The sequence below is a fragment of the Miscanthus floridulus genome, chromosome 10 (genome assembly GCF_019320115.1).
Source record: "Miscanthus floridulus cultivar M001 chromosome 10, ASM1932011v1, whole genome shotgun sequence".
Classification (NCBI taxonomy): Eukaryota; Viridiplantae; Streptophyta; class Magnoliopsida; order Poales; family Poaceae; genus Miscanthus; species Miscanthus floridulus.
In genome coordinates, this window is record NC_089589.1 from 20,509,677 (window position 1) to 20,534,765 (window position 25,089).

Genomic DNA, 25,089 nt, shown 5'->3' on the forward strand with positions numbered 1-25,089 from the left:
GCGCGAAAATTCAATTAAACCTCAGAAAGTAGCAAACCATCTCCGGAAACTCCAAAACTTGGTGTTTCCTTCACACGTGGCACGTGCAAGCCTGAGAAAAAGTTTGAGACCAATACAACACTGGAATGCATATGAACCACAGAAACCTTGATAACCTATGTGTATAGTCATGGTTTGATGAAAGGGCACATGTACCTCCGTTAAGCATGTATACACCGCCTATGTCGAAATGGCTTGAAATATTTTTGGCAAGCTTGTACACCTAAATTAAGACCCCACACAGGATCTTAGGTTTTTCTGATCATTTTTTATTTATTATATTTTTCTCTGTGCCCAATGAGACAAAAGAGGGTGAATTTCATCTTGGACCCAATAGAGTTTTTCATCCACCCCCACAAAATTCTTATCCCTAGGGCACATTAGAGCCTATGTAAAAGTTTGGCACCATTTCGGATCTTTTCATGGGTAGACTCAGTTCAACCTATAATTAAACGGTCTCGTCGCGCGGAAATTTAATTAAACCTCAGAAAGTAGCAAACCATCTCCGAAAACTCCAAAACTTGGTGTTTCCTTTACACGTGGCACGTGCAAGCCTGAGAAAAAGTTTGAGACCAATACGACACCGGAATGCATATGAACCACAGAAACCTTGATAACCTATGTATAGTCATGGTTCGATGAAATGGCACATGCACCTCCGTGAAGCATGTATACACCGCCTATGTCAAAATGGCTTGAAATTTTTTTGGCAAGCTTGTACACCCAAATTAAGACCCCACACAGGATCTTAGGTTTTTCTGATCATTTTTTATTTATTATATTTTTCTCTGTGCCCAATGAGACAAAAGAGGGTGAATTTCATCTTGGACCCAATAGATTTTTTCATCCACCCCCACAAAATTCTTATCCCTAGGGCACATTAGAGACTGTGTAAAAGTTTGGCACCATTCTAGATCTTTTCGTGGGTAGACTCAGTTCAACCTATAATTAAACGGTCTCATCACGCAGAAATTCAATTAAACCTCAGAAAGTAGCAAACCATCTCCGGAAAATTCCAAACTTGGTGTTTACTTCACACGTGGCACGTGCAAGCCTGAGAAAATTTTTGAGACAAATACGACACCGGAATGTATATTTCTATTTGCCCAACAAATATTACACGAATTACATGCATGACAATAATTAAACACACAAAGCCATACATATTAAAATTAGAATCCAATTAAACTACGACCTTGAAAACCTACTAAATAAACATTAATTACTATCAGAATCACTGCTGGGATCGATCGGGCCACGCACACTAACATGCCTCTGTAGCCATATATGGTAATTGATGTCACGGATTATGTATCCGCTTGTATCGATGAAGTCTAATGCCCATATGACTGCACTCTCTCGTGCCTCACAATACCGAAAGAATGGTCGGCCATAGATGTAACCTACTGAATGACCACTGCCCCTGTTAGTAATCCTTATGTAGTACTGGCGTCCTTCTGTAGTGAGCTGGCCGAGGTTTCCATTGTAGAACTCCCAATCGTACCCGAGTTGCTCCGTAGCTTGGTCTAGAACGGCCCACAAGCCACATGCAGCATAGGTAAGGTCCTATAGCGCAATCTGCATATGGAGAAAAAAAATTAGAGAATGTTATTACAATATTAAATAACAAATAACCACGACTCAGGTATAAGTGACCATTTTACCACATCCGCATGGTTGTAGCTTGCAAACCATTCGCTTGCTTGCGGGACGGGGATATCGCCAACATTCAAAGCAAGTGCCTTGAAGTGCGAGAAATCAGGCACATCATAGCAAATACGTCGAAGTGCCTCTAAACAAATGCGCACGGTAGTTAATTGGGCGCTTATCATGTCCGAGCTCGGTATTCCGGTCCCGTGGATATGGTTCCGATGATTTGAACCCCTCACAGGGATGAAAAAACTGAGTTCACACGTCCATAGCCGATCACTTGCATTAGATGTCGTGTTCTCGACGATGTCCGAGATAAAGAACCAGCTAAGTGCTGTTCACAGCCAATCTATTGGGGATATAGTCTGCGACATATATATGCATGCAACAATGATATTAAACTAATTACAATTATTTGTTAGCATAAAAAACAAAAGATGTTGGAAAATATTTCATACAATAGCTGGAACAGGGAACTGTGGAATGGCCACGTTAGGAGCGAATGGCTCATCGCCAGGGTGGAAACCTGGTTCTTGTGGTGGGGGAGGTCTGTTGTTCATACCACCTGATCGATAAAATGCAAAAAAATATGAACTTAAAATATATGCACAAAAAATTCTTCCAAGTAAAATGGGGGCAACATAATTAAATATAGATCGAATGCAAGTAATAAGAATATATATAAATGTAGAATGCAAAGAAACATGAATATAAATATAGATCAAATGAATATAGATAGAATATTGGAGAAGACAACATATCAATACCATTGAAAATGCAGGAGCCATGACCAAATCACGTAGAGAGAGAGTGGATGTCTTGAGAAGTGAGAGTGAAACATGAGAAATGAGACTGAGAGAGTTCGTGGGTGGGTGGGATTGATGTATGTGGCCGGCAGTTTATTTTATATAGGGGGGCATGGACATCACTGTCGGTTTTTAAATAGAACCGACAGTGAACGTGTATATCACTATCGGTTTTTAAACAGAACCAACAGTGAAGGTGACTATCATTGTCGGTTTCTAAATAGAACCGACAGTGAATGTGCATATAAGTAAAGGATATATTTATTTAGATACTACAGTGGGAAAGTTTTAACAACAACGATATATTTATTTAGATAGTAATGAAATACATAAAAAAATACAAAAAAATTAGAAATAAGTTACATATACGATAACAAAGACCTTACACTAAAATTCCATATACGATAACAAAGACCTATTTGCGTACAGGTCAATGTTACCATCAATGTGTATCAACACATTATAATTTAACCACCTCAGTAGCATTCTTCTAGCACCAACTAGGGTCGAACAACAGCACCGAGGTGGTCTACGAGCTATACTGGTTGGAGATGATAAGGTGGCATCGATGAATCCATGCCTCTGCAGGCCATGGTCTTTTTCCCGGTACAGTCCAGAGCACATCGGATTCAGCTTGGCACCGCACCGATGAACCAATGCCGCTCCGAGGCAGGAAATTGCCCAGAGCACACCAGGTCTCTCTGGACATACAGTCCAGAGCGCACCACAACGGATGGCTCTGTGAACCTCGTGGCATCTCCGATCTTCGGCGTTGCTCTATCTTCAGTAGCATTCTTCTAGTACCTCATGTGTGCACCATTTTGGATTTTTTGTGGACTACGATGCATAACGATATCTATGGTTTGTTGTGAGAGGAAAACATTGTATTATGGCTGATAAGGCCTGGCTGAAACCAACATGCGTGGAGAGGCTAGCTCCTGGCCGAAGGCCATTTTATAGGAGCTAGCAGTCGTGGTACATTTTTATTTCTGAACTAAAGTTGGCGGGGTAGGTGGGAGCAGTGTTCCAACGGTTATGGTCATGGGAGCACTGTTGGCATGTGAGGAGCATCTACACATCACTGTTGGTTTTAGTTTAAAAACCGACAGTGAATTGGGCCTTCTGTGTCGGTTTGAGCAACCGACTGTGATAGAAGATATCACTGCCGGTTTTAAAACCAAAACCAGCAGTGAAAGGCCTGCCGCCAACTTTAGGTAAAAAAATATAAAAAAACAGTGTCGGTTTGGAGCCTGATATCGCAGCCTGGAATTCGAGCGCGGGTCTCAGAGTACAGAGTGTGCGGCCTTAACCGCTGAGCTAGAATAGGGAGTTCACTTAGTTTACTTTTCTTTATTTATTTATTAATAGAAATAATGCAGTTAGTTTATTTTCTAAAATAACACAAAATTTGTGTCTTGATTATTTAATTCTATGATAATGAATTAATGGTCTATAATTATCAAATAATAGTGTTTGTGAACATCATCTTAATATTTGATTACATAGTCAATAATTAAATTGTAGAGATGCGCACAAAATATAAATTAAATATTCAGTGCAAATTACTAATACAACGTCTACATAATGATTACATAGTTAACAATAATCTAACTATCTTTAGGTGCATCAACAATGAGGGCCTCATTGTGATCAATTCGTACGTAAGCAGGTTCGTCACCCTCTTGAAGGATAGGTAGGGGTACGTTCGCCCCGAATGCAGGCATTTCCTGATAGCCCCTGTAGTCTTCTTCGTCCGTCACTCCATCGACACCGACAATCTTCCTTTTCCCTTCTAGGACTACTTTTAGCCTTCATTTTGTCTTGTTGTCCCTTGCATAGAAGACTTGCATAACATCTCTTGCAAGGACGAACGGGTCGTCTCTGTATGCGGTCTTAGTGAGATCAACGGTAGTAAACCCGTCACTGTCAGTGTTGATTTCCTCGAGTTGGACCCACTGGCAGCGAAAAAGAGCTGCCTTCAATGGACCGTAGGCTAGCTCCCATATCTCCTCTATGAAAATATAGTATGTCGCCTGCACGTTGCTGTTTTCGTCGTGAGCATCAAAACGAACACCACAATTTTGGTATGTGCTCTTTCCATCTTATTTTTTTTGTGTAAAATGTGAATCCATTGATCCCATACCCTTGGTACTTAAGATATGTACTTGAAGGTCCCTTGGCTAAGGCATCCAGTTGATTACCCAACTTTATTCCAAGCAAGCGACATCGCAACCAGCTGACAAATTCCTCCTTATTTTTTTATCCAGCCAAGCCTGTGACTTGCTCGGATACAGAGTTTGCAGCAATTGCCTGTGCTTGTCAATGTATGGCATCACACCCTCGGCTTGCTGGACAGCGAACTGTGCTTGTCTAAAAGAAACAAGGTCGTCTACTATAACAGATTTCTTCCCGACCGTTCCTTTGCCACGTAGTCTTCCCTCGTGACGAGATTCTGGAACTCCGATCGTTTTGATGTCCAGATAATATGTGCAGAACTCAATGGCCTCCTCCATTGACCATCCTTCAACCAAGCCCCCTTCTGGCCTAAATATGTTCCTAACATACCTCCTGAAAACTTTCATCAATCTTTCAAAAGGGAACATCTGATGTAGGTACATTGGGCCAAGGGCTCTAATTTGGTCAACAAGATGAATGAGCAGATGCAATGAGATATCAAAGTAAGTCGGCGGGAAATGCATCTCAAGCCTAACGAGAGTTTCGGCTATGTCCCGCTGCAGCTGCTCTAGTGTGGACACATCAATGACCTTTTTTGAGATCACGTTGAAGAATGAGCAAAGCTTTATGATTGGGGAGTGAACCTTTGGGGGGAGGATACCACATAGGGCAACAGGGAGCAGCTGAGTCATAATGACATGACAATCATGGGTCTTCATAGGGCCATAGTTGAACTTGAGTTCTCTCATGTTCACTAGCCTCTTTAGGTTCACAGAGTAGCCCATCGGGACTTTGAGTTCATTGAAGAAAGAAATAAGCGCACGCTTTTCTTCCTTCTTCAATGTCCATGACGCAACCGGAAGTTCGAACTGGCCATTCTCTAGCTCCACGGGATGAAGCTCCTTTCTGATTCCCAAGTGTTGCATGTCCAGACGTGTGGCTAGTGAATCCTTCGATGTCCCCATGGTGTCCATCAAGGTGTTAAGAGTGTTAGCGGACACGTTTTTAGTGATGTGCATGGGATCAAGACAGTGGCGTACACTCAGAAAAGGCCAGTAAGGTAGTTCCTAGAAAACCGATTTTTTCTTCCAAATGCTCCCATCAGGCGCTGCTACTGCATTGTCCCCCTTCCCAAGGACAACCTCTAGTTTGTTGAGTTCTCAAAGTATCGCAGGCCCGTCTCGATATTTTGGAGCTAAGTGTTTCTCAATAGTACCGTTGAAATTTTTTCTGTTCCTGCGGTAAGGGTGATCCTTAGGTAGGAACCTACGGTGTCCCATATAAACTATCTTTGAGTTATTTGGCAGATTTACCGCATCGGTGTCGTCGAAGCACTCGACACATCCAGTATAGCCTTTTGTCTTCTCTCCGAACAACGAACCTCGACCTGGTAGGTCGGTGATTGTAGCGATAAGTACTCCCTTGATCATGACATGTTCCTTTTTGTACTCATCCCAAACATCCGGCACACCCTTTTCAAACATCTCCACTAGTTAATCGATCACTGGTTCCAGAAACACATCGATGTCATTCCCAGGCTGTCTTGGCCCTTGGATCAGTAGTGGCATCTGGATGTACGACCGCTTCATACAGACCCAAGGTGGAAGGTTGTATATATAGAGCGTCACTGGCCAGGTGCTATGATTGCTTCTAACCTGGTCGAAAGGATTCATCCCATCTGTGCTCAAAGCAAACCAAAGGTGCCTTACCTCTCCACTGATGTCCTTATAGAACATAGTTTTGACAGTCCTCCAGTCATGCCCATCGGCGGGGTGCCTCATTATTGTATCTTTCTTACGCTCTTCGCCATGCCAGCGCAACAGCTTGGCTGACTTTGCACATGCAAACAGCCTATGCACCCGGGGAGCTATAGGGAAATACCAAATGACCTTTACGGGACCTCCTCTGGTCTTGGTACCCTCATCTGACAGCCCTTCCTTGTACCATGGAGCTTCACACTTGGGGCACTTGTCCAAGTCTTTGTATTTTTCTCCACGGTACAATATGCAATCATTGGAACACGTGTGGATTTTTTCAACCTCGAGGCCGATGGGGCAGATCATTTGCTTGGCCAAGTATGTCTTTTCTGGCAACTCATTTTTTTCTGGGAGCATTTTCCTTATTATACCTAACAACTGATCAAAGCCTTTATCACTCAATCCGTTTGTCGATTTGAACTCTAACAGCATGATTTCGGCTTCCAGTTTGCTCATTGGACAATTCCTATACAATGGTGTTTTGCCATATTGTCTCATTTTCTCTAGCTTTCTCAGCTGTCTTTCACTAAGACATCCGGTCCCTACATTACGTAGCAGCTGTGAAATGCCATCGTTATCCTCGGTGTCGTCAGCTAGCGTGTTCCTAAACACATTATTAACTGTGGCCATAGGTTCCGTGTTGACACCGGGTTCCTCGTCAGCATCGTGGATGGCTACGTCAGGCATGTCCACATCATCATCGTTTTCCTGCAGAACATTCACACCAACCTCGCCATGCATAGTCCATATCGTATAGTTTGGCATGAACCCCGTGGTAATCAAGTGCGATCGTATAGACTCAATTTGACGAAAGTTCCTATGATTCTTGCAATCTTTGCATGGGCAGAAGACAGGGTTCCCATTCCCAGCATGGGCTTTGGCATCGGTGATAAACTGGCTGACGCCATGCATGTACCGCTTGTCCGTTCGGGATAGATGCATCCACTCCCGATCCATCTCTGCACAAAAAAATACTGAGATAGTAATTACAAAGAATTAATAAGAAATCGAGCTTCATGAACAACAGTTGTAGCTCGAAAGTACCATTTTTGGAAAACATTATTGTACACTAATTATTGAAAATTTGAAATTGGTAGGCCCGGCCCTGTAAATTGAAAATCGTAGTAAAAACAATTATTGCACAATATTGATGAACAACTATTCTACTCTACTTCTAAGAACTAGTTATAGCATCACATACTAACAATGATGATCTTGACCACCATGGAATAATTAGCTAGGAATTTAAATGTGTTCATAGACACCAACCTTTTGGATGATGGATTCACCACAATTTGAGCCTTGCACAAATGTCTAATTGGAAAAGTGCTCTCTAGAATTGAGAAAGAACTAGAATGAGAATCAAGCAATGTAGCCATCAAAATGAAGCTAATTAAGCAACAAAATCAAAGGAGTGGATGTTTGTTACTAACCTTAAAGCAAAAAGATCAAGCCATTCTTCAAAATCCAAGCACTAACTTCATGGTGAAGAGCAGCCGCAACAATGGAGGGAAGGGTCCAAACGCACGCCTCTATTCTCGGGATGGAAAAGAGGAGGAAGGAGAGGACGGTTGCAGCCTTTTTGTGTTGTAGGCTTATCACCGTCGGTTCTTGGCTAGAACCGACAGTGATAGTGTCCAATCACTGCCGGCTCTTGGTTTAAACCGGCAGTGATGAGTGCCCGCCAAAACACTGCCGGTTCAAGCCACAAACCGGCAGTGATGTGATCCTTCACTGCCGGTTTTAGCCCAGCCCCAATCATTTTTTCATTTTCAAGCTCATAACCGGCAGTGAAGGTACATCACTGCCGGTTCTCATAAATCCGGCACTGATGAGGCCGGCAGTGATGTGCAAATCTGGCGTAGTGTAATCAGGATTTTGATACAACGCAATGAAGTGTCAAAGCAGCAGCAAGACACGATAGTTTCTATTGTGGGGTACTCTGGCTAATGTGGTGTATGAAAAGCTTAAAGGACAATTTGATTGCTTAGCTTTCGTATCAGTTTCTCAGACTCCTGACATGGAGAAAATATTCAACAACTTACTGTATCAACTTGACAAGAGAAATAATATACGCATCGATGTCATCGTTGATGATCTCAGGGAATTCCTTCAGAAAAAGAGGTACAAACAAATCAAACGATACTAGCCATCAATTTATAATTATGAACTTTTGCATAGGACAATTGAAAAGCACCACTATTATTCAAAAAAAAAATCCTATTGAAAATTTCTAGCTAGTAGAACGCTTAATTTTCTCTACACTCTTATTTCTTAACTCTGTTACTTTGAGTGGATTCTATTGTCAATTGTGACCCTTTTGCCCCTTGTCGCCAACTAAAATAGTTAGATTTAATTTATACAGAATGGAACAGAAGTTCCAATATGGAATAATGTGGTGTCTGAGAATTGATAACTTTTTTTTTCTTTTCCTTAGATTTGTCACCAATTTTCTCATGAATTTGTATGGCGTCTTTGAAGGAGTATGCATAACGATTGTGAAATGGAGATTCCTTGCCATCTACAATGTAATTGTACCATAGTTAAAGAACTTTGTTTCTGATAACATAGCTTTTGTGGTGTAGTACTTGATTGTTACTGATGACATATGGGATATCTCAGATTGGAAACATATTAGATGTGCTTTGCCTCCTAATAATGCTGGATGCAAAATTATCACAACTACACGTAATATGAGAGTGGCTGAAGAAGTTGGTGGTGCTTACAAGATGAAACCCCTCGATCTTCACTGTTCTAGAATATTACTGTATGGAGGAATATTTGGCCATGAAGGCAGAGACAAGTGTCCTAATGAGGAGCTAGTTGAAGTATCCAATAAAATACTAACCAAGTGTGATGGGGTACCCTTAGGTATCATTACAATAGCTAGTTTGATGGCCAGTAAAGAAAGAAATAAATTGGAATGGTATGAGGTGTGCAACTCCATTGGTACTGGTATGGAGAATAATATAGATGTCGAAAACATGAGAAATGTTTTGTTGCTCAGCTATTATCATCTGAAACCTCATCTAAGAACTTGCTTGTTGTACTTAAGTGTATTTCCAAAAGATTATGAAATTGACAAAAGACGTTTGATATGGATGTGGATAGCGGAAGGTTTCATTCAATGTGGAAAACAAGGGCAGAGCCTATTTGAAGTCAGAGAGAGTTACTTCAACGAGCTCATAAATAGAAGTATGATCGAACCGGTGTATTATATGGACACTATGAAGGTACAGTCTTGCCGTGTACATGATGTGGTGCTTGATCTTATCCGTTCCTTGTCAGGTGACGAAAACTTCGCTACTAGTTTGTATGGCATGGGTCATGCATCTCCATCGCAAAAGATTCGGAGGTTATCCATTCAAAATGGCAAGGTAAATGAGGGTACCCATGGTGCTACTGTGAGCATGCAACAAGTAAGGTCGGCTGCCTTTTCATCTGTTGTGAATCTAATACCAGCCCTTTGCAAGGTTTGAAATTGTGCGTGTTTTGCATTTGGAAAATTGCTATCTTTCACATGGTTACAACCTCAAGTATATTGGGAAGTTAGTACATTCACTACCGGACGCGGCTTCGGCAAAGCCTTTGCCGAGTGTTGCACTCCACAAAGGGCGCTCGCCAAATAGTCTATCGGCAAAGACCTCTTTGCCGAGTGCACTTTATCGAGCACTCGGCAAAGACTTTGCCGAGTGCCAATCCGACACTCGGCAAAGAAAAGTGGCCGTGACGGCGAGTGCCACAGTGACGGCAAAGCCTTTGCCGAGTGCTAAATCGACACTCGGCAACGAATTTTTGAAAAGATATAAAAAAAACCTGCCGCCGCTGCCTTTCCGCGTGCGGCGCGTGATGGATCCCGGGCGTGTCCTGCGCGGTGACGGACTGCAGCCTCCAGCCGCGGCCATAGCTGACGGACTCTTTGCCGTCCCTGACGGCCTCGACGTGCAGCGCTGGCGGGGCCCCAGGTTCGAGCTTGCGGTTGATGGCGTGCAGCGCGTAGCGGGCCGTCGTCCCTGCCGCGAACCGCCGGACCTTGCCGGAGCTCCTGCACGTCACCTCCAAGAACTGCCAAGCGGCAAGCAGACAACAAGCGTTAGTTCAAGGAGAGCGGGTGCAGCAGGAGGAGAGCGGGTTTTACCGGTTGCGGTGGAGGAGGAGAGTCGCCACCGCCGTCCTTGCCTGGCTGTTGCGCGTCACCGGGCTGCTGCGCCCGCTGCTCCATCGCAGCGCGCGCTGAGTCGCGCCCCGCTGGCTGGCCACCCTCGGATTTGCCTGGCGGTTGCGCGTCCTGGTGCAGTTATATAGTATAGCAGCTTTGCCGAGTGTCCTAGATCTGACACTCAGCAAAGCAGCGTTTGCCGAGTGTTCTAGATCTGACACTCGGCAAATGTTTTTATTTATTTTTTGTCGAGTGTCCTAGATCTGACACTCGGCGATGCAGCGTTTGCCGAGTGTTCTAGATCTGACACTCGGCAAATGATTTTTTTTATATTTTATTTATTTATTGTCGAGTGTCCTAGATCTAACACTCGGTAAAGTTTTTTTTCTTCTGCTTCTTTTCTAGAAAAAAGATTTTATTTCTTTGCCGAGTGTCAAAAAATGACACTCGGCAAACACCCTCTTTGCCGAGTGTTTTTTTTTACACTTGGCAAACAAACCACCTTGCCGAGTGTCATTTTTTGACCCTCGGCAAAGAGGCTCCTTTGCCGAGTGCCATTTTTTGACACTCGGCAAAGAGGCTCCTTTGTCGAGTGTCATTTTATGACACTCGGCAAACTATTTTTTTTTCATTTTTGACCTCCAAACTTTTTCTGCAGTACTCATACAATACCTAGTACTCCATGTTCCAATGTGGCACATTTCTCGGACTTTTTCTATATTTCTTTAATTTATTTCATTTAATTGAATTTTCTTGGATAATTCAAATTATAACTGCTAGTCATTCGAATAATAAAAAAATAAATGGAAAAATGATATTCATGTTATTTAGTATAATGTGAGGCCGTATCCAGGAACAGACCACCAATTTCGAACATCTTGTTCACGAAACATGATCACGGACTTGCGGTCGAGTTGTTTTTAAATTCTATAAAGAAGCAAACGAAGTCCGAAAATCATGAAACTTGCATCCATACTCCATCCAAATAAAATTTCATGCGGTGTACTCCGATGTTGGGAGTACGGATTGAGTACATGTTGTTACACCCTAAAATTTCATTTGCAAATTATAAATTAAATTTGAGCATTTATTAGATCTTCTATGCATTTTAACCTAGGCCAAATAAAAAAAATTGGTTAATTAAAATCAACTATAAGGTTTAAAAATATGTTTGTTGCATTCATGCCGAAGCATATTGTTTTTTGTTGAGTTTAGGGCTAGGTTGTTTGAGGTGGAATTCAAATTTCATTTGAGTTTTGGCTTGGATTTGAAAACTAGAAATGGAAAAGGATTTATTTTTGAAAAACTCTCTTCTTCCTCTTTTCTGGCCCAACTTCAGAGCCGGCCCAGCCCCACGCGCCCTCCCTTCCCTCCTTTGCGCTCGCGGCCGCTCCGCGCTGGCCTGCTCCAGCGCCTACGCATGCGCGTCTACAGCCAGCAACGCGGCCCGCTCCGCAAACACGCCCTTCCTCCGCGCGCACGAGACCGTGGCCCAGCTTCGGCCTGCTACCGCGCCTACGCCTGAGCATCCGCTCTCTTCCTCTCACTGCACGTGGGACCCTCACGTCAGACGCGCCTCCCTCCTTTCCTTTCTTCACTACCCGGTGATGGTGTTGCCATTCTCGGCAACTCACTGCTGCGCCCGCGCTAGCAATGAAAGGGCTCGCAATCCTGTGATTCTGCAGCTCCACCGCGCTTGCTTTCCATTCCCGCAGCGCCCCTCTCACCTATAAGACCCGTAGCCAAGCCCTCCCTCTCTCCCTTCCTGTCCGCTCGAGCTCGCACACCACCGCCCCGTAGCCGCCTACTCCGGTGCCCAATCCACGTCGCCGACGCACCCCGGAGCTTTGCCGATGTAGCCGTAGGTGTCCTCACCACTTTGTTTTGGTAACCATTCTCTCAGAATCGCTCTCACCGGCGACGTGTTCTCTTTCCAGTTTGGCGCCGTCGTCGACCGGATCCCTTGGAGCTCTCCTGGATGCCGCGAACGCTTCCATCGAACTCGCATGAGCCGCTTGAACTTCCCGTGCTGTCTTTTCGGTAGATGTCGCTCTGGAGCGCCGTATCGGCGAGCTCTAGTCGCGTCGTCCATGGTGCCGCCATGGGGCTGTCGTTCCAATATGCTACCCCTCCCTACCTTTCAGTCGTATCGGACTCACGTTGATGCACTCATCGATCCCGTGCCCTCGGCTTGGTCTGGGGTGGCCGGAATCGCTCATACCAGCGACACCGGCGAGCTCAGGCCATCGGCACCCATGGCGCCGCCATGCGGGCACAGCACGCCGACGAGGGAGGCCCCTTCGTTCACCTGCGCCGTTAGATCATTAGCGAATGGCTCAAATTAAAACGTACCCCTTCGGGGTCATAACGGTCCACCGTGGACCCGTGGACTCGATCCACGGCATCCACGTCACCGGCCCACGCACACGTGGTGCATCGCAGCACTCACGCGTAGCCGCGTGGCATCTAGTCAGCAGCCACGAGGGTCAACCCGTAGTCAGCCACGCACTTTTGCAATTTAGCCCCTCGGTTTTTAGTGAATCAACCCACGGTCCAGTATAGTTCAAAAGAATTACTTTTCAGTTCTGTTTTTATCCGTTTTAGCCCCTGTAGTTTTTGCAAATAGTGTGTGCCGTCCATAATTTGTTTAAATTCAGATTTTATTAGTTTAAATTCGAATTTGAGTTCGGTTTATTTACAGAAATGCCATTGAATCTTGTTTTAAGCATAACTTTTGCGTTTTAAGTCCGATTTGAGTGATTCTTTTGCTCACGTGTTCATAGTAGTACGTAGATTAGTTTTATAAGCTTTTCAGTCTATATTTCTACTGTTTGGTGTACTGTTCTAATAGAAGTCTATTTGTATGCATGTGATGATTGGATTGGATGCTTGATTGGTGAATTAGAACATGTTTAGAGGGTGATCAGTTCGGGGTGAATGAGGACCAGTTGGGAGATCAGCAGTACCCGAAAGAAAACTTTGAGGAAGGCAAGTGTAGCAAAGGCCCCTTGTACCTATGAACTCTATATTCATTTACATGCATGTGCCTAAATTTGAATTACCTTTAAGGACTTTACCTAGATTACTATTGTACAACATATCCTTGATACGTATGGTTTGGGATGCATTTTGTATAGATGCTGCAGTGCTCAACATAAATAATTGTTAAACATGACTAAAGGTATTATGCAATATGTTAAAATGGAGCTTTTTAGCAACAGTTAGGGGGCTAGAGTACGGGGTTGAGTGCTCTAGTGCCTCTCCATAAGGACTTAATCCTGAAGCGGCCACCCAGGAGGTTTCGTACAACCCCAAGTGTCATATGGCTCTGACTTTAACCTGTTACCTAGATTGTACTAGTTCATCTGTAGCTTTCCGTAAGGGCAAGAGGGGGCACTAGTTGGTATGTTTCTTTTCCTGCAAGGGGTGTGTACCGTGCCGTGACCATGAGTGTCACTTCTAGAGGAGGGCCACATATGGCTAGACGGCTGAAACCATAGCAGCTACAACTTGTTAGTGCGACTAGCGAAGGGTTACATAGTGAAACCCTGCCACACTTCCTAAGTAGAGGTGTTGTGGGCTTTGCAAACCCTGGCATTGGGAATCACGGCTTGGTGGGTAAAGTTATACAATTTCTGCAGAAATATTTAACCTGTTATAACAGCCGTGCTCACGGATACGAGCGATCTGGATCCTTCATGATTAGTGGTTACTTTGGATGGTTGGGAAATGGATATAATCTTGATTATTCACTATTACCACTTGGGATTGGGATTATTCACTAAAGTAGTGATTCAGGATGCTAAAACTAGAACAACTAAAATTGCTAACCGCAGTCAAACCGTGTCTAGTCTTTTGAGCCTCATAGATCCCTTTGATATACTTGCTAAGCATGGTGAGCTTACACTTGCTTTACATTCAATGAAAATCCCGGATGAGTAACAGATAATACATATGAAGAGTTTTCAGAGGATGTCTAGGACTACTAGGATGATGTTCACCAGTTGGAGTCCCTGTGGCAGTTTGGGTTTAGTTTTCTGCTGTGTTAAAGTAAATAGGAAATAAGGATAATCCCATGCTATACTTGCCTTTTACACTCGATTTCCATTTAATGCAACTCTCTTAAAGAACCTTCGGTTATCTTCTGGTTTTCCGCTCTCCAGGGACAATCGTAGCAATCAAGCATACCAACATACAACCAAACAAATGGAGAAAACTAAGAGCAGTACACCACATGAGACAAAACAACGTACTAAAAGAGAGCTAGTTCTACGGTCACAAGGTCAGAAGAAACGTCGAGATCGGAGCTACGGTTAAAATAAACGACTGCCGGAAGATTTGTATTTGTAAAAAAAACAAAACAACTACAAGCTTGATTTATTTTAATTAAGAAAAACCATATGGCTGACAACAATTTAGATTAGTCAATTTGTATTTTTCTTCAAAAACAAGTTAAACCTAATCATATCTTATTCATAAATGTTGCCGTACAAATTAAGCAAACTAAACTTTAACTTTACAAAATAAAATGACATGTGAGAACACCTATTTTTTAGTTTAATATATATAACGTGGTTTAACTAATCAAATTATAAATAAAGAAACTATATTCATGTAGCGGTTAATCATATAAACATTTATATATAAAATACTGTGTACCACCTATTTTACTTTTAATTAGAAACTAGTTCCCTGCATATTAATCAATTTAATATTTAACTATTATACATAAAAAATGAAAATCGTCAATACTAACACGTAGATCACGTGAGCACAAGAATTCTTAAAAACATAGTTATGGCCAAGAGGATATGGAAAATTGAAGATATAGGATCTCATTTAAAGTCATTAGAATTTCAAGATGAATAAAATAAGTAAACGATAAGCTTGCTTGATGATCTTGAGTAGTGGATGTACGTACGCACTGTATGCACCTGCTTGCTTACGTGATGGTCAGTTTTGCTTGTGAAGCCTAGCGACAGCAACATCCGCCGAGTAGACAAGCGGCAGCGACATAGTCGACCAACATCAAGAAGGGCGGTGGCCAGCACAAGCTAGCATAGGCAGCCAAGCAGAAGATGCATGGTGATTAGCTTCAATGGCAAGGTAAGGGAGCACATCCACGGTGACTGACCCCTGCAGTATTCAGAGCAGAGAACACGCACGGCATGGAGTCAAGACACGTCAGGATGGCTGGAGCGGCTCTACACCACCGGAAGTCGACCGTGAGCTCGGATGGCCGGTCTTAATCTGCCATGAGGTCGCGACGGTGTCTGCTCGTGCGAGCTCCCTGGCAACTAGAAAGAAGCAACGGGAACACCAGGGATCAGAGAATTTGCGAGAGGGCGAGACAGAGAGAACGAGATGCGTTGCTCACGTTCACGGGAGGCTCTTTGAACCATTGGCTGCAACGCAGAAGTGACGGAGAGGGAGATCCCGCTGCAGCGGCGGTGAAGTTCCTGGCGACGCGCAGCGTGAAGCTATATATCGGCGTGCCGACTCGTCCACAGCGTTGACGTCGGTCATCCGGGCGAAGCAGGAGGTGATTGGTGTCGGCGCAGATTGATGAACTTGGGCGGCGGCGCTTTGACGACGAGAGCTAGGGCATGGGATGGATGAGAAATTAATGGAACAGGACAGGATACCTAGTGCACTACTCTACGTAAAAAAACGATTTTTAGCAACGGTTCGATTTTTTTTAGCAGCGGCTGGTGATGGAGCTGCCCCTACAGTGACGTGCTCGGTTGCCCAGACACCAGCCGCCCCTACAAATGGAACAGCAGGGGCGGCTGGTGTTACGAGCCGCCCCTACAAATGGGGTCTGATTTGTAGGGGCGGCTCAATCACCAGCCGCACCTAGAAATGATATTTGTAGGGGCGGCTGGTGATTGAGCCGCCCCTACAAATAGCCTCGTATTTATAGCACCGATTTGTAGTGGCGGCTCAATCACCAGCCGCCCCTACAAATGCCTCCCATATAGAACAGATGCAGCACCTTCTTCCTCCTCGGGTCACTCACTCCAACCCGTGAAAAAAGGTGGGAAGACCTTGGGCACCTCCCAAAAATTGCTCTACTAAGGGGGGAAGGTTTTGGTCTAAAATCCTTTGGTGGAGAGGTTGTAGAAGGTAACAAAATGCTATTCCATACTTTTTTTTGAAGTTTTAATGGTTGGTTAGTGAGTAATTAGAGTTTTATTTTTCTCTCTCTTCTATGGTGCTTGAGCTATTTATGAAGCAAATTAGACCCAACTTTTGAATGTACTAGGGTAAATTAGGGAGGGGAACAAGATCATACCCTTATTTGGTACATATTTCTTGATTTTATTGAACAATTAGTTAGTTTTATGGATGTTTCATGTGCATGTGGATCTAGATCTAGAGTTTGGTTTTTTATTAATTTCGTTTTTGTAAATTTATGTTTGATGAAATTGGACTAGGGTTTGTATGAAAGATATTGGGTAAAGTATAATTCTTGCTAACTGTTGTCTTTGAAATTATTTATTGTAATCAATAAATATGTATTTTAATTATTTATGAATAAATAGGCCGTTAATTAATTTTCTTTTACTATGGTATGTTTGTATGCTTCATGTAATTATATTAGATTTATATTCATATATATCTGAAGTATATACAATTATTCTCAAGTAATTATTAATTTGTTTCATTTTTATATATATCTAAATAAGTACTCCTTTAATGTTTGTTTTGTTGTTGTTGTAAAAGATGGAGTACATGAACTCTTGGATGTATGGTTCGTTAAGGTTCAAGGCAGGTTTCCGTGAAGAGGTGGATAAATTTATTGAAGCCGCAAAGAAGCATGCAACGACATTGAAAGAGAATAAGGATACAATTATTTGCCCATGTAAAGATTGCAAGAACCGTATGGCATGGACAGATGTGACTATCATCAGATCACATTTCATTATGCGAGGATTTGTTGAGGACTACACAGTGTGGATTCATCATGGTGAAACGGTTATTGTTAACGACGAGGATGAGGAGGAATACGACGATGAAACCATAGAATCCCTGTCCCAATATTCAGCAAAGCTTGATGCACGAATAGATTTCGAGTTTGGCAATGAACAAGGTGGTGATGCTGGTTTTGGGATCGTAACGACGAAGGTGGTGCCAATAATGATGGTGGAGCACGTGTCGGGGATGAAGATGATTTGGAGGACATGATTCGAGCCCTTGGACCAGAGATTTTACTAAATAGCCCAAAAGGTCTAGAAAATTTGGAAAGGGTGACAAAAGCATCGAAGGAGACTGTGTATGGTGTTGAAAAGGGTTGTCCGATACATTGGACATTGCTACGTTTTGTGCTTGAGCTGCTCATCCTGAAGGCTAAGTATGGCTGGTCAGACTGTAGTTTCAATGATCTATTGCATCTCCTGTCATGGGTGCTGCCACAGCCAAACTCAGTTCCCACCAACACATACCAAGAGAAGAAGGTCAGAAGTCCATTGACAATGGGGGTTGAAAAAATCCATGCATGCCCCAACCACTATATACTTTTTCGTGACGAAACGTTCAAGTCACTGGATAAATATCCCTGGTGTGGGGCCAGCCTGTACAAGAACAATGACCTTTACGGTGGGGACGAAGCCTCCACGGGGAAAAAGAAGAATAAGAAGGGTACCAAAAAGGTGGTACAAGAATCTCAGCCCCTAGAGGACACTCCATTAGGCAACGATGCAAAGCAAAGAAGAATTCCTGCCTTGGTAATGTGGTACCTGCCAGTGACCGGCCGCTTGAGACGTATCTTCGTAAACCCTAAAGAAGCCGCACTCATGACATGGTGGGATGATGAGCGCAAGGTGGATGATGATAAGATTGCACACCCGGCTGATTGTAGTCAGTGGCAAATGTTTGATGAGAAGCACAAAGAATTCAGCGATGACCTAAGGAATGTACGGTTTGGCTTGAGCATCGATGGAATAAATCCCTTCAATGAGAGGATGAGCGACCACAGCACATGGCCAGTGATCTTGACCATGTACAACATTCCAACATGGCTGTGTCAAAAGAGAAAGTACCTTCTCCTCACTATTCTTATTTCTGGCCCTAAACAACCAGGCATTGATATAGACGTGTTCCTCGAGCCCTCGATGCAAGAAATGGAGAGGCTATGGAGGCATGGGGAGCAGATGTACGATGCGTTCCGAAAGGAGGACTTCATATGTAGAGCAATAATATTTGTTACTACCAATGATTACCCCGTGCTGTTTGCTTTGTCTGGACAGATCAAAGGGAAGACGGGATGCTTGGTTTGCTTGTATGGTACTACATGGGTGTACTGTCGATGCGGGACCCACAGGATACCCCACAAGGGAAAGAGAAGATCTAGTCTAACTAGGATTCTTCCCATGTAATCTTAGTAGTAGTACTATTTAGTAATCCTACTAGGAACTCTCATTGTAAATCGACTAGGACTCTGGCCTCCTGACTATATAAAGGAGGGTAGGGCTCCTGGGAAAAAGGAGAACAGAACAACAATTGTACGACACTTCATAATCAATTCAACGCAGAGGCTAACGCCGGCTGGACGTAGGGCTGTTACTCGACCATAGTCGAGGGCCTGAACCAGGATAAATCGACTGTCTCTTGCGTTCACCATCAAGTTCTGCATACGCTGAAGCCCGAACAATACTGCCCCGGGGACCCCCGTGGCAGGCTATCGGTGGTAAAACATCGACAGCTGGCGCACCAGGTAGGGGCTTTCGGTGACTTTGCATCCGAGAGCTCGATGGACCTCGATAACATGATCTTCCCGACGGGATCAACTTTCATCTTCGGCTCATGGATCTGCGAGGCGGACAACTACGGCAAGCTTCAAGGCCATCTCCTCAAAGATCCGGATCATCATGGAGAATTTCCTATTTCAACAACTACGACGGATCAGCTCACCAGAAGATTCGCGCAGCTCATAATATCCGATTCAAATCAGATTTCACGGCTACGCGCATCCGACTCGAATTCAAGTTCCGTGTCCAAGGTGAAGTTTTATCCGAGTTCTTTCAAGAAACCGAGTTCTTTTTCGGCAGGATTCCAGAGCACAACCCAAAACAACTCAGATTACATTCAGAGTTCTTTCAAGAAGTCGAATTCTTTTCCGTTTGGGCTCGACAACATGGCAAAATCCTATCAGGGACAGTTCGAAAGATCCTTCAATCCAATGCTTGGGATACCACTGACAGGAGCCCAGGAGGGTCTTGTGCTAATGATAACATCGCAAGACTGTATCATCCACTGGCTAGGTTCCGTTCCTGAAGATAGCGGAACCCAACTAGTCGGTACAACAACAACAGCTACTCTACCTTACCAGGAAGGAGACTCGATCTGCGACATTGAGGCATCTATTGAAGTCATCAGCAACTCCAACAGTATGAAAACTAACACCAATAACAGAACGGCTCACGCACGGGAAGTACTCATGGTTCGACGTCCTCGGTCACCATTAAATCCCCCAGAAGCACCTGATGTCAGGTCATCAGATGAATCAAAATCCAACATATCACCCTTTGCCCAGGGTTACGATGGAGAAACCGAGAGTCAGAAACAAGCTAGAGAAAGAAAAAACAAGTTGAAGCAAGGGCGCCAACACCGTGCTAAGCAGCGCAGGGAAGCCTGGATCAGATATGAGTCAGAGTTGGCTGAATACGATAGAAGAAAATCACAACGAGAAGTCAAAGGAAGACGCACGGCAAATACGCCTTACGATAAGATTCGAGAAGCATTAGAAGAACTCAGGGCAACTTCATATCCCGGTGAGAAGTATGAACAGCTCCAAGACTTGCTCCGGTCGACGATCCCGAGAACGCATGAAGAAAAAGCCCAATCAAGACTACCCGCTAGATCAACAACCCACAGGTAAGAAGATCAAAATCAAAGGAAGTCCGCTTTCGAAAGACTTGGGCCAGGTGGAAGCCATAACGGAGAAAGTAGGAAGGAACATAATCAAGGCCACCAATTTGAACAGCCAAGAAAGACCAAGAGTAGGGTGCCTACCCAGACAGCTTCGTAGAATTATTCCCATCAAAACAACAGTTGGCCAGAAGGAGGAGCCAAATCCGAATTCAAAGAAGCCGGAACACACGACAGATTCCCCTGTTTCGCGAACAGGCTTGCATCGGTACGATTACCCCATAAGTTCAAACCGTCTAACCATTCTAAGTATGATGGCAAAACCGAACCAAGGCAATGGCTCAGAATATATTCACAATCAATTGAACTAGCTGGAGGAGACGACGATATCAAGACCATGTTCTTTCCCATGGCACTAGAAGCCATGCCCCTCCAATGGTTCGACAAATTAAATCCAGGATCTATCAGAAATTGGGAGGACTTGCAAAGTGCTTTTTGTGAAAATTTTGCAGGAATCATTACACACCCAATCACTCATGCAGAACTGAAAGGACTCAAGCAAAAGGGAGGCGAAAGTCTCAGAAATTACTATCGATGATTCGGCGAACTACGGGCTCAAGTGCATGACATCACCGAACGAGAAGTAATTGAAGCTTTCTCTCACGGAATCATGGCTAGGTGGTAATTTCAAGACTTCTGCAAAGAAAATCCGAGAAATAGTGAAGAGTTCAGACGAACGGTAGAAAAGATGATTACTGCAGAAGAAAAAACACGAGAGAGGTTCCCGGATAGAAGCAACCAGGACAACCCGGACAAGCAAAATCATCGAAATAGCAGACATCAAGAAAGAAAACGTAGACCAGACAATACCGTGGCAATGGCCGACAAATTAAAGAAGTTTTCCAAACCCAGAAGATATGATGACATTGAAAACATACGTTGCCCATTGCACCCTAATGGGAGGCACACCATCCAAAATTGCTACACTTTCAATGATCGATACACAAGAAAAGATAGTAAGGAGAACACCAAAGAGGACAATCAGAAAAAAGATGAAGACAACCACGAGGACAAAGGATTCCAAAAACCCAGGGGAACGGTAGCAGTAATCTTCTCAGGGGCTCCAGATTGCAGAAGCAAACATCAAGAAAAACTAGCACTATGGACTATCATGACAGCAGAACCGGCTACACCAAGATATCTCAATTGGTCACAGTATCCTATCCAATTTACCAGAGAAGACCAATGGACTAGCGTGGGAAACGCAGGCCATTATCCACTGGTTCTAGATCCAACTATTGCTGGTATGACTGTCACCAAAGTACTAATCGACGGGGGAGCCGGGCTCAATATCATCTTTTCAGAAACACTAAGGAAGATGGGACTACAACTTGCCGGGATGATTACACCAACAAGTACACCTTTTTACGGCATAGTACCAGGCAAGGCAGCCATGCCACTCGGACAAATTACTTTACCCGTTACTTTTGGAACTCCTTCGAACTACCGAACAGAGTTTATCAAATTTGAGGTCGCAGACTTCGATTCGTCATATCATGCAATCCTCGGACGCCCAGCACTGGCAAAATTCATGGCAATACCACATTATCCGTACTTACTACTTAAGATGCCAGGACCCAACGGTATCCTTTCTCTTCGAAGTGATTTGAAGCGTGCTTTTGACTGCGACGTTCAGGCAATCCAAATTGCAGCCAAAGCAGAAGCCGACAATGGAAGAAAAGAAATAGCCACAATTGCTGCAGAGATGAGCCAAGAAGAATTACAAATACCAGCTAAAAAGCCCAGCATCATCGCACCACCAAAAGAAGCCGACGTCAAGCAAATCGACTTGGGCACTGGCGGTACCTCCAAGACAGCAACCATCAGTGCTCACCTCTTGGCAAAATAGGAACTCGCGCTCACCAACTTTCTTTGGGACAACAAAAATATCTTCGCTTGGAAGCCGGCCGACATGCCAGGTGTCCCAAGAGAGTTGGCTGAGCACAGATTTGATGTTAATGAAAGCTCCAAGCCTGTAAAGCAACGGCTACGATGATTCTCACCCGACAAAAAGGCAGCGATTAAAAAGGAAATCACAAAACTGATGGCAGCCGGATTCATCAGAGAAATCCTTCATCCAGACTGGCTAGCAAACCCGGTCCTTGTGCAGAAGAAGAACACGGATGAGTGGCGCATGTGCGTCGACTACACAGATCTTAACAAACATTGCCCAAAAGATCCGTTTGGGCTACCACCGCATTGACCAGATAGTTGACTCAACAGCAGGGTCTGCACTATTATCCTTTCTCGATTGCTATTCAGGGTATCACCAGATCGCATTAAAAGAACAAGACCAGAGCAAGACGTCTTTCATTACTCCGTTCGGTGCTTATTGTTACAAAACCATGTCGTTTGGACTAAAGAACGCTGGCGCCACATATCAAAGAGCTATCCAAACTGGCCTTGGGGAACAAATCGGTGAAAATGTGGAGGCATACGTGGATGATGTAGTGGTGAAAACAAAGAACCCAGACACTCTGATTGAAGATTTAAAGCAAACCTTCGAAAACTTGAAGAGATGGAGATGGAAGTTGAACCCAAATAAATGTGTATTCGGAGTTCCCTCAGGACAACTACTCGGATTTTTGGTCAGTCAGCGCGGGATTGAAGCCAGCACCAAGCAAATTCGAGCTATAATAGAAATGGGCCCACCTAGAAGTATCAAAGATGTGCAGAAACTAACAGGATGCATGGCGGCCCTCAACCGTTTCATATCAAGACTCGGCGAAAAGGGATTACCTTTCTTTAAACTACTAAAGAAGACAGACAAGTTTGAGTGGACAAAAGAGGCCGACGAAGCTTTCAAGAAACTTAAGGCATACCTCACATCCTCACCAATTCTCACACCCCTAAGGAAGGACGAAGATATGATGCTATACATTGCGGCGACTACTGCTGTGGTCAGCACGGCAATAGTCGTAGAAAGAGAAGAAGAAGGATGCGTGTATAAAGTACAACGACCCGTATACTACATCAGCGAAGTATTATCTGAATCAAAAATATGGTACCCGCATGTACAAAAACTACTCTACGCCCTATTGATCACTTCACGCAAACTTCGCCACTATTTTGAAAGCCACCAGATCACAGTGGTGACAGACTTCCCGCTCGGAGACATCTTACACAACAGAGATGCGACGGGACGCATATCAAAGTGGGCAGTTGAACTCGGAGCTCTTAACATCGACTTCACCCCACGGAAAGCAATCAAATCTCAAGCCCTTGCCGATTTTGTGGCCGAGTGGACAGAGATTCAACAGCCTTTATCAGATACAATCCTTGACCACTGGAAGATGTACTTTGATGGGTCACTCAAACTAGGCGGAGCCGGTGCAGGCATTCTCCTCATTTCTCTAGAAGGAAAACAACTCAAGTACGTCCTTCAGATATTATGGCAAGCTACAAATAACGAAGCAGAATATGAAGCCCTCATCCACGGGCTACGAGTGGCAATTACCCTCGGAATCAAGAGATTACTCGTATACGGCGATTCAGCAGTAGTCATCAACCAAGTCAACAAAGATTGGGATTGCACCAAAGAAAACATGGGTGCTTACTGTGCTGAAATACGGAAACTTGAAAAACATTTCCAAGGATTAGAAATTCTACACGTCCTGCGCGATTCCAACATTGCAGCAGATGTCCTCGCCAAGCTCGGATCAGACAGAGCGAAGGTTCCACCCGGCGTATTCATAGAAGAGCTATCAGTTCCCTCTATCAAACAACCCGGTGAGACAACCCCTGAAATTCAGGCTAAAGGCGTTCAGATCTTGGTAATCAACACTTCATGGAGCCAAGTTTTCATCGACTATATCAAAGAAAATAAATTGCCAGCAGATAAAGCAGAAGCCACCCAAGTTGTTCACAGAAGCAAAAACTACGTTCTAGTAGGAGATAGACTTTACAGAAGAGCAGCATCATCAGGAGTACTCCTAAAATGTGTCTCATTTGAAGAAGGCAAAGAGATCCTAGACGAAATACACTCAGGTTGCTATGGAAATCATGCCGCTTCAAGAACACTGGTTGGCAAAGCATTTCGCACCGGATTCTACTAGCCAACTGCTTTGAAAGACGCAGAAGAACTTGTTAGAAAATGCAAAGGTTGCCAAATGTTTGCGAGACAAGCCCATGTACCAGCTCACAATCTTATCTGCATCCCACCCGCTTGGCCTTTTTCCTGCTAGGGGCTGGATCAAGTAGGACCCCTGAAAAAAGCAAAAGGCGACTTCGAGTACATCTTTGTAGCAATCGACAAGTTCACCAAGTGGATTGAATACAAACCACTCGCGAAATACAGCACAACCAAAGCAGTCGAGTTCATCCAAGACATTATCCACCGCTTCGGCATGCCCAATCGAATCATCACAGATCTAGGCTCCCCCTTCACAGCTACAGAATTCAAAAGCTGGGCACAAGACTGTGGTTTCAGTATAGACTATGCGTCTGTTGCACATCCAGAAGCCAACGGACAAGTAGAAAGGGCTAATGGACTCATACTAGCCGGATTAAAACCAAGGTTATACAAAGAACTAGTGGACTATGGGTCCAAATGGATTGAAGAATTACCTAAAGT

At 44.0% G+C, this 25,089-nt stretch overlaps 2 protein-coding genes across 2 annotated transcripts; one reads left to right on the forward strand and one right to left on the reverse strand.

Annotated features, from left to right (window-relative positions):
- Positions 1-2,191: 2,191 nt before the first annotated feature.
- Positions 2,192-9,906, forward strand: LOC136488147 (disease resistance protein RGA5-like). The gene is made up of 3 exons (XM_066485169.1): positions 2,192-2,236; positions 8,352-8,551; positions 9,012-9,906. Exons 1-3 carry the CDS (start codon positions 2,192-2,194, stop codon positions 9,904-9,906), a joined length of 1,140 nt encoding a protein of 379 aa, XP_066341266.1.
- Positions 9,907-9,943: 37 nt separating this feature from the next.
- On the reverse strand, positions 9,944-10,649 carry LOC136488148 (uncharacterized). Its single transcript, XM_066485170.1, has 3 exons — positions 10,566-10,649; positions 10,244-10,492; positions 9,944-9,958 (listed from the first exon to the last, which is right to left on the reverse strand). The coding sequence occupies exons 1-3, from the start codon at positions 10,647-10,649 to the stop codon at positions 9,944-9,946; spliced, it is 348 nt and encodes a 115-aa protein (XP_066341267.1).
- Between the last annotated feature and the right edge of the window lie 14,440 nt (positions 10,650-25,089).

Bases quoted from the DNA above. Each gene is read 5' to 3' on its own strand.
- LOC136488147 (XM_066485169.1), top strand. From the start codon at position 2,192: ATGGCTCATCGCCAGGGTGGAAACCTGGTTCTTGTGGTGGGGGAG. The intron at 2,237-8,351 runs GTCTGTTGTTCA...AAGACACGATAG, and splicing joins TGGTTCTTGTGGTGGGGGAG to TTTCTATTGTGGGGTACTCT. The intron at 8,552-9,011 runs GTACAAACAAAT...TTTTGTGGTGTA, and splicing joins GAATTCCTTCAGAAAAAGAG to GTACTTGATTGTTACTGATG.
- LOC136488148 (XM_066485170.1), bottom strand. From the start codon at position 10,649: ATGGAGCAGCGGGCGCAGCAGCCCGGTGACGCGCAACAGCCAGGCAAG. The intron at 10,493-10,565 runs GTAAAACCCGCT...GCCGCTTGGCAG, and splicing joins CTCCTCCTCCACCGCAACCG to TTCTTGGAGGTGACGTGCAG.